Source organism: Lottia gigantea, assembly GCF_000327385.1.
Source record: "Lottia gigantea unplaced genomic scaffold LOTGIsca_55, whole genome shotgun sequence".
Classification (NCBI taxonomy): domain Eukaryota; kingdom Metazoa; phylum Mollusca; class Gastropoda; family Lottiidae; genus Lottia; species Lottia gigantea.
This window is the reverse complement of record NW_008709889.1, coordinates 474,095-487,342: the sequence shown is the minus strand read 5'-3', so window position 1 is coordinate 487,342 and position 13,248 is coordinate 474,095. Positions and strand designations below refer to the sequence as shown.

General features: G+C 31.0%; 1 protein-coding gene across 1 annotated transcript; it reads right to left on the bottom strand.

The window, feature by feature from the left end:
• Positions 1–10,544: 10,544 nt before the first annotated feature.
• On the bottom strand, positions 10,545–10,697 carry LOTGIDRAFT_126955 (hypothetical protein; the record flags this gene model as incomplete). Its single annotated transcript, XM_009063050.1, has 1 exon — positions 10,545–10,697. One exon carries the CDS (start codon positions 10,695–10,697, stop codon positions 10,545–10,547), a length of 153 nt encoding a protein of 50 aa, XP_009061298.1.
• Between the last annotated feature and the right edge of the window lie 2,551 nt (positions 10,698–13,248).

Here is a 13,248-nt window from a genome sequence, read left to right as displayed (position 1 = left end):
TAATGAATCATCTTGAAGATGTATGATCTATTTTACTCATATTTTTTTGATTTTGTCATGTTCAATAGAAAAATCTTCTATTATAAAGCTATACAAACAGCCTTTTGTAACACTTTACATGAGTGCATGCTTTTAGTTGTCATTTTTTTAAATTATGGAGATTTATTCAGTGAAGATCCATTCAGGAGAAAACATCATCTTCACTAGTATGTGTTTGTTCCATATCAGTGAAGCATTGTAACATGTAAATGACCATAAACATTTAAATCCATATAAAGCCAGTGTAAACAGCATAAAAAAACATTACAACCTTTTTATGGGACCGACCAAAAAAACAGAAACAACAAGTGCAACATGAATGACCAATAAAACAACTTGTATGAAATAATCTTCAACAAGTAATGACCCTTGTACATTGCCTTTGGGCCATTTCAAAATCTTCACCCCTTTACAATAACAGTGGTGTATTATCATCTCAATCATGTGAATTTTAAAGCGGTATTTGTAGGGTTTAGTCACCTGTAAACACCGGTTGAATGAAATAATATAAAGATTATACTTATATAACTTGAAACATCCACTAAAATATTCATAGGATGGTTATTTATATACAGCTGATGAATTACAACAATACACCCTTACTTCTTTATTTTCATAACTGCTTATGCTTTTTCAGCTCAATAAGTAAGGGGCATTTTATCCTGTGGTCATGAAATTCTGTTTTTGGTGATATATAACACATGCAGTAACTGGATTTTAAATATCATCAATGCTACAGTACAATGCTGAATTCTGTGACTAACAAAACCACACACAAAAACTGGAGATATGTCAATTTGTAAACTGTCTTTTTGGATAAAGGATCAGAAAGGCATGATTGTTTTTTGTATAGCAGCACTAAGTTTATATAATAGTGTTATAATATAATATCTACTAGTCTTCTACTGTATGAGCCACAAATCTGAGGATAAGCAATATTTCTGTTTAAGGTGTAGATTTTTTTACAAAGGTTTACTTTGTTATTATTCTACATGCAGATTAATAGAGAAAATAGATTTTGACATGTGAAACCAAGTAGACTAGGGACAGTAGTCAAATATTTGACCTATATAACCTTTGAGGTCACAGTTGAAATTGTTGTAAACAAATAAATTAATATTAAGTTCTTAGCAACAGCCAACTTGTTTCAGATATGTGACAGTTATATAGCCCCTTTTAAAATAAGATGTACAGTATAGAAGACTATACCAAAAATCTATAGAAGTGCAAGTATAGTGCCCTGAATATATCATCAAAACCAAACTCATTTTGTGTGCAGTTGAAAATGGTTGTTTGATTTTCAGTTAAGTCTTTTTGATAAACTACATTTCATTTTATATTGGGATATCTGACATAGCATTCATTATATTTATTTTAAACACAGAATGTAAAACTTGTCTGATATAGGCCAAAACCTATTTTATTTTGGGATATTTATTTAAAATGTAAACAAAACTATAAATATACATTGTACTAATCTAAGAAGATTAACTTATTATAGCTTATATATCCTAGAAAGAGGAAACTGGATCCATCTTTTATTTTGGTTGTCATCATTGATACATACACCTACTATATATAATGTTCTATTACAGTGATAATCACCACTGAAGTTTTTTAAATGGTAGAACAGAAAGAAAAAAATCGACTGGAAGAAGTAACATTATTTTGAACATTATGGTAATTGAAAAACATAGCTATCATCAATATATAAAGTTATCACACATGAAATGATAAATTAGATTATGTGTTCATGCATAAAAACATATGCTATGCATGTTCATTAACATTCTGAATATTCATTAACAAATAAACTTTCAACGACTTTTATAGTCACTCTTTTCTAGATATTCAAAACATCATAGAGTTAAAAATATACTTATAATTGGTCAGGGTTGATTGGTTCGTAAAGTGATGCTCAGGGGAGTATTAACCAATCAAATCTTACAAATAATTGATGAAATTAAACGGTTTTCTTTTGTTATATATAGTACTATAGATTACTGACATATAATTCAGTGGAAGCGAAGGTCTCGACAGCTTATGAAATTAGCTATCAACACTGAGTTGATAAATAATTAATTAAACACATGAAAGGATATGGTGTAATGCTGTAAATATGTACATCCATTATACTAGCCATTAATGTATTCCTAAATATTTCACATAAATCTCAATATTTGACAAATAAACTTTAGACCAACCCGTTTAAAGGTGTTTTTCTATTTTTGCTGTATGCATACGCTACTCAATTATGAAGAACATAATAATGGAATTTGAAGAGAATCATAGCAAATTATACTTAAGGTGAAATCGAACTATGGGGTGTTCAAATTACCCTTCGGTACAAACTTAATTACCATATCATTTCCACCTGGTTATTAAAACCAAATAATTAGTTGTTTTGAGTCCTTGTCTAATAAGAGAAGGTACCTAATTAATGTGATATTGTTATTTATCATATATGTAATAGTGGCTTGATAATGAAATATTATGAAAATAATAACTCAGTACTTACACCTTCAATTATACATCTTCAATAACATTTAATTACAAATGAAACATTTATTCAGAGGGGAGAAATCCAGTGTAAAAATGAGAAATGAAATTAGCATCAGCCAACAGTTTTCAGAAATCAGGAAATTTAAGAATTAAAAACAAAATTGTCTTTTCGAACTGATAGTTCCTAGAAATTATATTGTCTGATTGAGGTTTGAGGGTAGTTTACCACTTGAATGATGCCTGTAGATGGATTTTGATATCAGATGTGATGTGTAGTCTAATAAGTGGAGGTTAGTCCCACCTGTAAGATAATATCAGGTGGTTACAGGTAAGAAAGGTGAGATATTGTTATCAATAGATATATTATTATACATATTAACTATTGTTTACCTGTTATACTCTATACAGGTTATATATATATCTTATTTTACTACCCTTCACTTCTCTTACTAGAGTGGTAGTAGAGAGTCTAACTAAAATTATATTCTTGACTGAAAGTAAATACTAATATGACATAAAGAAAATTTTAGGACAACATCATTTTACCTTTAATCATGGAAAAAACATGGTTGGTTATCTGATATTTTGCCCTCAGCACTTATGTCAACTCAGACTTTGTGGGAGGCTTTTGATACATTGTTACAAATGAAATTCAATGAGATAATAGCTTTTCAACAATATAAATTGTCATCAACAGCCTAACAACTATTTATGTCATTGAATATTGACATGAAAGATCAGTCGTGTTTGTTTACTTTTAATTGAATGAGATAAAGTCACAAGAGTAATCAAATAAACCCTATAAATAAACAAATTGTACTTTCAATTTCAGTAAAATATTGTCATATTGGTTTCTCTATTGCTACTTTACATTACATAAGTTGACTGATTATTGGAAATATTATAGAGTTTAGGTGATATTGTAATAGAGTGTACAGGTTTTAATGTTTTAACACTGCTTTAATGATTTACAAAATTACACACCAAACACAATCAACTCAATATCTTCTATATACTTTATCACCAATGTGATCTCAACACTCTGAACATTCATCCATTTCTATCTTTATATCATGAAATGTAAAGTTTTTCAAACAGAAAGAACTGTTTCAGTGCTTCTGGGTTTTGGAGGGGAATTATCAAGTTGATTTCATAATTTAATGGATTGCATTAGTTATGGTGGATGAGAAGTTATTAAATCAGTTCAGTTGTTAAAGGTTTATTAAAGTACTTCACCCTGTCACAGCTATAGGATAGTTAGTTCAAGACCCCAATTTCTGGTTTTTGTTATTGTAAAGATTGAAACACCCCGCACTATGTTGTCATTTTATTGCCTTGACTGCGTTTTGATTCCCCAAAACAGACATGTTTTTCCTTTCTGGTATTAAGGAAAGAGGAAAGTTAGGGTAGAGCACAAATGTAAATATGTTGTACAGGACTTTTAAGATCACCAAGACTGCATAGAATGCACTTAAATACCAGTACTAGTACCAGTAAAGTTAACATTAAAAAAATATAATGAATTTTGTCAAAGAGTTCAATTTAAGTCAGGTCTAAAGTTACCAATTGGGACCAAAAGAAGAAAGAGGACAGGGATGATATAGTTGTGATAAAATACTTCTAATTCAAGGTATTTTGAATGAAACAGACGACTTAAATAACATGAGGCAAAATAATAAATCCCAAGAACGAACATACCAAAGATTATAAATATTAGTTGTAAACAAATGACATCATGGTTTATTGACAATGTCAATAAATCAACATGACAGAAAGGTGAGAAAAATCTCTTCTCAGAGAATTAGTTAAAACAACACTAATCTTTGGTATTCAGAAATACTGTGCAACATTATTCACTACTATTTAAACTTCCTCTTTCAAGTCCTTCTACCACAGATTCCCTGTTGAAGCTGTAGGCTAATTTATGGAGTGTTTTATTGGAATGTTTACTCTTTTTCAAACACTGACCTATCTTTCTAACCCTCTTGAATTTGTCAGTCCAGTCTGGACTAATATTAAATGTCACATGTTTAATAATTAGTCATCATTATCTACATATTTAGACATTGCTGTTTGCATACCTATTGAGTAGACTGTGTATTACCTAGCTGTTGGAAATATGTCACCAAATTGCTTGTATAACACTGACCGTATGTTAAAGGTGCTAAAACATAAATAAGACAGTATGTAGGCAGATATTCTGTTCCCTTCAATTATGGGCTCCTACGCTTGTGTTCACCTGGAATTTATTATACAAAGGTAGTGATTCATTAAATATGTCACATCGCAAAATCATTTAGCAACTAATCTTAACTTTAAAAATCTACTGCTGTTATTCAATTTCAATAAAGCTTACATCGGCACACCCAAATATTTCCCTGAATGTCCGTGCAATACATTACTATTTTGACAATGTGAAGATAAGAAAAAAACTTCAATGAAATCTATACAAACCTATCCTGAACAAATCATTTTACGTCACAGTAAAGATATGAAAAAGTTAAATTTTTATGATTTTAAATGTGAGCACTTTCAATACTTAAGAGTTTAAATAGTTCACTATGTGCAATTCTATTGAAATAAAGTGAAATATAATATGTGGTGCAATAGTTTTACTTAACACCCTAAACACTTATCCCTTATCATGGTTTATCTATACTTATCTATTACCATTATTTACCATATCAATTACCACACCCTAAATTTCCCTTTCATGTAGGATCTCAAACCAGGATTTCTAACAATTAATAGAAGACATTCAATGACTATACTTCAAGATGTTTTTGCATGCCCACTGTAAAAATCCCTATCAAAAGATAAAATAAGAAAGATCCACCTACAAAATTTAAGGTTTCAATGAGTCAGTCTTCAGTCTGCCAGAAACCAATGACTGACTTCTTGCCTACATCACCAAATGAAGGGCAATATTTAATTATTATAAGTTTAATAGACACTAAACAAAATTAGCTTTATTGGGGGTACATTTCACTTCAAATGAAACACAATAGTTAATAAGTATATATGTACTGAATTTCCAGCTGACAAATATATCAAAATTTTAACATCTACAAAGTAAACATTCAGTAAGCATGTATTGAAATGAAATCTAGTGTTTCTTTTTCAGTATTTGTAATGTAGAAGACTATGCCATTATCACGTTATGAAAACATCACATGATACATCACACTGGATTTCATAATTCACGTCATTTAGATTATATTGAAAGAAATATGTAAATATTTGTATGCATCTCGTGCACCCTTCTATTAACTAAATAAGTATAATAGATTGCATCTATTACTTTTATCCACAGCTTATAATATAATAATTGTTGAAATACTAGAAAGTAGGGTAGGGTATCATTGGGTATCTTCAAAAACCCCACCCTTTTTTTATAAAGCTTTTTGGAAATTAAAAAACAATCAAAAGAATTTCTGTTTACACCTATTCTCCTACCTATATCTAATTTTAATCAGAATGTTATGAACCACCACACACTACCAGTGTTTTTGACTCAGTTATTATTGGTGTTAAAAAATCGTCAAGTTCTGTAAGACCTTATGTACATTTATGTGACCTTATTGCAGTACTTTTGTCCCGGCCAAATAATATATATTCTCTGACTGACCTTTTTCTTCTAATCTAATAAACGTAAAAGAAAGCTGTGAGAAATTTAAATGATTTAAAATGAAACTGGTTATACCCTCAAACCATGAAAAACCAAAAAAACTCTTTTGCATTCTTATAATTCTATATATCGGTATTCAGTTACATGACTTCAAATTATTTCATGTATAGAATGATTAAAATTAGTTCAGGACTAGTAAGTTAGAACATAATACTATCGATTATTTTAATGTTGATTCACTTATGTAAGGAAGTAAACTTAAAAACAATGTTGATTGTTCAATCTCAACTCAAACAGGACAACATTAAATATTGTCACATTGTCCTCATGATTCAACCTTACCATTGTATAAATCTCTTCAAATTCTTACAGATTAAAAAAATAAATTGAAATACTTTTGGTAAAGGTTTATTTTGGCTCAAGAATGTTCAGGAAACACATCTTATTTTTGCACAAAACAAATTTACTCAAATGATACAAGCTAAGTTGGCAATTGCCACCATCATGCATAAAGCTCATATAGCTTGTTAGCTTCATATAGGAGACTATTAATATGTTAAATAATGTGCTGAATGATATGGTATTAGGGGGTGAAAGCCAACACCAGGCCGACTCTCATTAGCATACGTACATGTTAACCTCCTTTCTATGACATTCACTTGCTTTGGTGTAAATCAGGAGCGTATAAAACTAGTTTCAAAAGAAAACCCTGAATAGCAAAATGCTGATAGCTCTGGAAGAACTCTGATCTACTTACATAATACAATTTTTTTTGACATATCTGGCATGGTTCATATATATTTGACATCATGTCTAGACATTATACTTATACAGACAGACAGGGAGAACAACCTATCTAATTCTTATCATACATGAATAACATGGTCCATTGATAATCATAATCCTGCTGTAATTTGATATTTTGTTCTCTCCAAAAACTTTGAAACCATTTGTAAAATTAAATAAATATTTTGGATGATGCCACATTGACATTTACCTGGGTCATGTTCTCATCAGTTGTACCTGTACCTGTATATCACCTCAGGCATATATTATTTTTTTGCATGGTGTGCACGTAATTTATTGTTTCTACATTCCTCAACATGTCACTTTGCTCTGTGACTTCATTTTACAAAAATGTCATTATCAATCCACGGTCTGTAAATCTGAAGGGATTGACTTTTGAAGTTATTGTTAAACTGGTTTAATAAGTCATTGTTGTGTTCTTTTCATCAGATTTTGAAGAAGTCTAATTTGTCTCTAACCTTCCAACATAAAATATATCTGTTTTTAAGTTAATGTTCAATTTGTTGCTTATAAATTTTATGTATGTATCAAAAGATATTCTTGATGGTTTGGATTCTCACTCAAATAAGTTAAAGGGAAATTTTCCCTCCAAGATCCCTGTAATACCAAGACCCCAGAGGAATGCATCAAACCTTTAGTAATATCAAGGTCAACCAGAAAGTTTCAAGGTCACTGAAGATACACCAAAAGTGTCAATAATTGAAATAATTGATGAAAAACACTTTAAAATAAAACCCTTGGAATTTAATCCTCATATTTTGCCCCAAGGGATTTTAGTCAACTATCTCAACTTTACGTATGGTTGGTTACAATAATGATAATATTATATCGTACAGATCACATCGCTACCCCCCCTGGGCAAACAAAACAATTGATTAAATAGCTAGTTCAAGGCTATTACATCATTTGAGGCAACTGTTTAGAACTGTACAATATGGACATGCTATTTATGAAACATTGTTTTTATAACTTGAAAGATTATGTTTAAGCTGACTTGTAGAAATATTTGGATATTTTGGGGATAAGATCATAGTTTTCAAGAAATAGAAATATTGTTAAATTTCATACAATTTTTATCACAATCTGATCAAATTCTAAAATTAGGTTTGTCTGAGAACTGAGACCCTAATTACAACATCTCAGTTAGAAGCCTTTTGGAATGAATGAGTTGATTTGAAATTTCAAAATCAACAGAAAGAGTTTTAGAAGCAGTCACTCTTAAACTTCATAAGGACTCAAATCTTTGAGTGAAAGAAGCCTCATTTAAACTACACAGAACTAAAAGAATGTGAGTAAACCATCTGGCAAATACTTCCTATCTGGTAAATGTCCATGGTGAAATATTAATACCAGTACATTAACTAGCTAGATAATACTCAGTTTGAGATTCTATTCTTTATCTCATTCAAAACTTCACATAACTAGTCTTGAACTCTCAGACTTCATACCATGCACATGCAATAAAAGTGAAGGACGACTGGATGTGGAAGTCTACATGTTTCCAGCATGTACTGACTACATAACAAATTGAAATATTCTGTGAGTTTATCTAAGATGAAGAAAGGCTTGATTATTTCTTACATATACCCTTTTCTTAGATGAATTGTGTACATCTGAGACTTGTGACAAAAATCTCATTTAACTGTGTCCAATTGTCACCAAGAACATTAATTCATATCACCAATTATAACACCAGACAGTTTTAGATATTAAGACGTAATTTTTGAAATAATTCCAGAATCATAGTGAACTTAAATAAGATCAAGTTTGCTTCATTCGCCATGTTGGCGCTTACCATCAAAAGCAATTGGATATTTAGAGGAAAAAATCTGCACAACTAAAAAGAAAAAATTATATCCTAATGGATTTATAAGATAAAAATAATGTCTTGCCTACAGCAATAAATATGAAATAAGAATTAAATTCAATGAAAAAATAATAAATTCAACCTTATATGATTTAATATACATTCTTCAAAAACTTTACATAGCATAGGCTAATAAAACTGCATTGTAGATTAAAATGTGTAGATGTCTTTTCTTCCACTTCTAACTCTTTCCCGTTATTCTACAGAATTAAGCAGGATTCCTTAATTTTAATGTTTTCTTGGAATCCTTGGCCTACCACCATGACTTGGAATTAGAACTACCTCAATGAAGCATAGACTTTTGGAACTTTGTTGTGAACCTGACTTCTTCCCTGATGACTCAACAAAGTTTAAAGTAAATTGGAAAAAAATCTTTTGTTTCTCAACCAGCCTGGGTATACTTCCTGGCTAGTAGCTTGTATTTAATATTGCATTGGATAACCAAACACCAGTCAGACAGGACTGACACTAGGGATATTGATGATAGTTTAAATTATTAAACAGAAATTGAATCGTTAAGTCAGTGGAAATGGTGAGTGTAAAATCTCATACAATCTAATGGTGCATGACTCATGTCTGTATCTGACTAGACTCAGGATATGGTAGAGTTAGATTGACAATCAAATATTTATCATAACCTACATCTAAATTAAAATACTCTCGCTTCATGTCTTACCAATTTTAATCTTATACTGTGGACAGGTTTAAAACTTAAATTCTTTACTTTGCAATTCTTTACAATGTTTGCAATTTATAAGGAGAGCTAACATTAAAACGCATACTTCATATTATGAGACTGCTCAATTTCAAACATCATTTTATCAGATAAGCTTGTACAAGCTTTAATAATATTGAAATATTGGCCAGTAGGCTACATATTGACATTATTGTCAGTATATTCATATTTATTCATTCATTCCCTTGAAAAAGTTTGTCCTAGTCATGGGTATTATTAATTTTATAATTTTCAATTTCTGTGAATCTATATTGTATATCCTCTAATGTCATCATAATATTGTGCAAGTTAAGATGTATATTTATCTCAAGTATTAAGTCTCTAGGTCTAATATTAGAGGAAGTCATGTCTGTGTTATTTGTTCAAGGAAGTTTTAGTTCACAATAATAACAAGTTTCAAGTTTCCTCAATATTCTTCCAATAGTATTTATGCTGAACCAAAGGCTTTTAAACCGCATTTTCAATACTTATTAACAAGAACATCACATTGATTTTTTGTTAATTGAAAGTATCAATTAAATAAAGTCTACAGGCACCAACAGTACAAAATATGTGACCTGAAAGTGGCAGCTCAGTCAGCTCTAATCACAGAATTAGTCTGTTAATGTATATTGTGATATAAATGTGGTCTGTAGGTAGTGAGTAGTTCTAAAAGTGTCAGCTACATGGTTGTCTAAATCTAGAGTGATATAACATAATATAATGAGTTTTTTTTTACTCATATGCACCAATCAAAGTAGTATGTATAGCCCTAAGTCTGATGCTCAAATGGGCACCTTGTAATTATTGTCTGAAGCCAGACTTTACATAGAATCAATTGTAGTCTGTAGGCCCTAAAGTACTTTAGTCTCTAGCCGGTCAATATAACATAGGCTACCGTACTGGCAGTGTTGTTGCGAAATTAATAGTGACTCATTCTCTTATCACTCTATCGCTTGATCACAGCTCATAGCATAGTGCATATGCTATATTGTCCAGCTCACGATTGTGAATTTAGATTGATAAATATGACTGACCTGTTGCCAACGATCCTCCAGGGAGGGTTGCGAAGAAAAATATCCAGTATCATGAACAACTTGTAATTCCCGAAATATATTCCCACTCGGTAATATATCCATTTTCAAACACAGTTAATTTGGCTACAAACCCGGTTTTCAAGCCGGCAACCTTTCGTCAACTAAACCTCGACATTAATTTTATAAAACTATGTCCTAAAGTTGCTCATTCAAGCATTTTCTTTACTCCCACAACTCTTACAGTCCTTTCATTACCTCGACTAGTCGCCATGCATGACAGCTACCACGAGCGGTGGGAATGAAATCACGCCATCCAATCAAATTACAGAACATGAATTGAGGGAATCCTCGAAACGCCGCTCAGCCAATCACGTTTGAGAATAGAAAGGGATTCCCCTGTCAATTACACTATAGCCATGTTATTATTGACCATATAAGGAATAATGACTATTGATTGGTCGGATGATTTTGACAAGTTGGGACTACTTGCAATAGATTGAGCATTTTTATTTAAATTCGCGCAAAATTTGGGAGGACAAAATGATTGATCAAAGAATTTTTTTGAAGTACTGCTTGATTACCATATTACATTAATGTCGCTCAATAAATTATCGAAATATTCAAAACAGTCGAACGATTTAGTACAGCCATTAAAGGGTTAACCTCGATATGAGCTACAATTTTACCCAGTCAATTAAATTGCCAATTTTTTAATAGTTCTCGTGAAATAATAATTTTATGCTGACATCGAAGGAGTATTTTGAATCAACGAACAAAGAGAAATGTGCTTGATAGATCCCTTCAAAACAGAGAATTGAAAAGAAAACGAATTTACCTAATAATGAGTTCTATCCGTTTACATTATTGTAATATAATATTATACATTATTATTGTTCTTTAAAAGGGAAATAATAATTCATAATGAATATTTCAAATATTGAATCCGAAAGAAGGCCTCTATAGATTTAATCTGATTTCAAGATGGATATCAAAATCAGATATGCCTAGTTTTATATTTTATAGTTTGCAAATAGTAACCTATAGGCTATAGATAGCCTACAAAGTAGCCTTCAGAGAAATGTGAAGGTACTTTTGGAATTAGGAACTCTGTAGCCAAAAAAAACCCCCACACAATATCTTTCCTATATGACGTAAAACTTTCTTTCTGAGCAACGCACTATGAACTTTTATAGGTCAATGTTAAACATGTTTACCAGATTATGTGTATCAAGTGTTCCGGAAAGTGTTACCAAACCCTGACGTTAGTTATGTTTAACCGGACAATTTCTACACTTGTTTCCAGTATGTGGCGGAAAAGATTGGACAGAGTTTAATACGAAAGTGGACTAAAATGGAAAAAGCAGGAAATGTTTTTAAATTACAGATAAATGGTCAGATCCGGCGTGGAGAAAATATAATAAATCTGGTACAACTGGTAATCACATTGCAATTATACTACATTGGTCCTAGCTAGCGACCGTATTTATAGTTTCTTTAACGGTCAGTCGTGATTTAAGTTTGGGTTATAACGGTACTAGGTTATGGTATAACCTGGAATAACCGGTAAAAAATTAGGCCATCCATATCAAAATAGACAAGATTGGCGTCCGACACTGATTATAACTAAAGATCCAGATTGTAACAGAAGTCTAGGATATAACATTAGATCAAGGTTCCTCTAGACCTATAATGGCATATTAATTGGTTATTATTGTAGGTTTACCATGTTATATTAGTGCGCTCAAAAAGGATATTTCAGAATCTCCGTACTATGTACCAATTATAAACGTACCTATACGCAAGTTATATGTGTAAATTTAGGTTTAGATAAAATAATGATTTTAACGGTATATACTCCGGTTAAAACGACACGGAATTCCCAGGTTTTTAACTTGGTTATAAACGGTAAATCAGGATGAAGGAGTGGGAAGAAATTGATGCTTATAAATTTAATCAAAAATATAAAACAGTGTGACAATAGAAACGTCTTTCTTAACTCATCGTGCCATATCTAACAAATCAGTTACAAATTCACTTAACGTTTTCGCTACTTAAATAGTTCTACTCTCATTAAATTTTTCTTTTCAAAATGGAAACAATTGAATCTTTATATTAAACCAATGTAATGTCCATTAAAATTCCTCGAGAAAAATAATTGACGTATTCTTAATAACAAAACTGTTCTTTTCTATTCAACATGATCCAAACCTTTCAAAAACCTTCTTATTCATACTCTTCTGTAAGGGCTAGGCCTTGCCAAAATGTGAATTATCATTCAATGTTTATTTTCTATATACAAATATAAAATTGGTAAGAAGGGCATACAGAAAAGTAAACAAAAATATTGTAGGCCTAACTAAGGCACTTATTTCTCTATGCGTTCAGATTTCCTCGTACATGCTGTAGAATCTACATTTGCCAACAATTTCAAAGGGAAAAGATAGCTTGCCAGGCAAGATAACATACGCCCACCACCAGCTGTCAGAAATGATAAAGTCTTTATAGTGACTTGAAAATGAAATTTCTCGTAATCCCTTTTCATTTCAAAAACGTCGTAAATTATATTTCTAAAGAATGCTAATTATATATATGTATCACATTGATCAAACTGATTTGGTTTTAAAAGGGTTAATTAAAAACGAAGAGTCGTAAA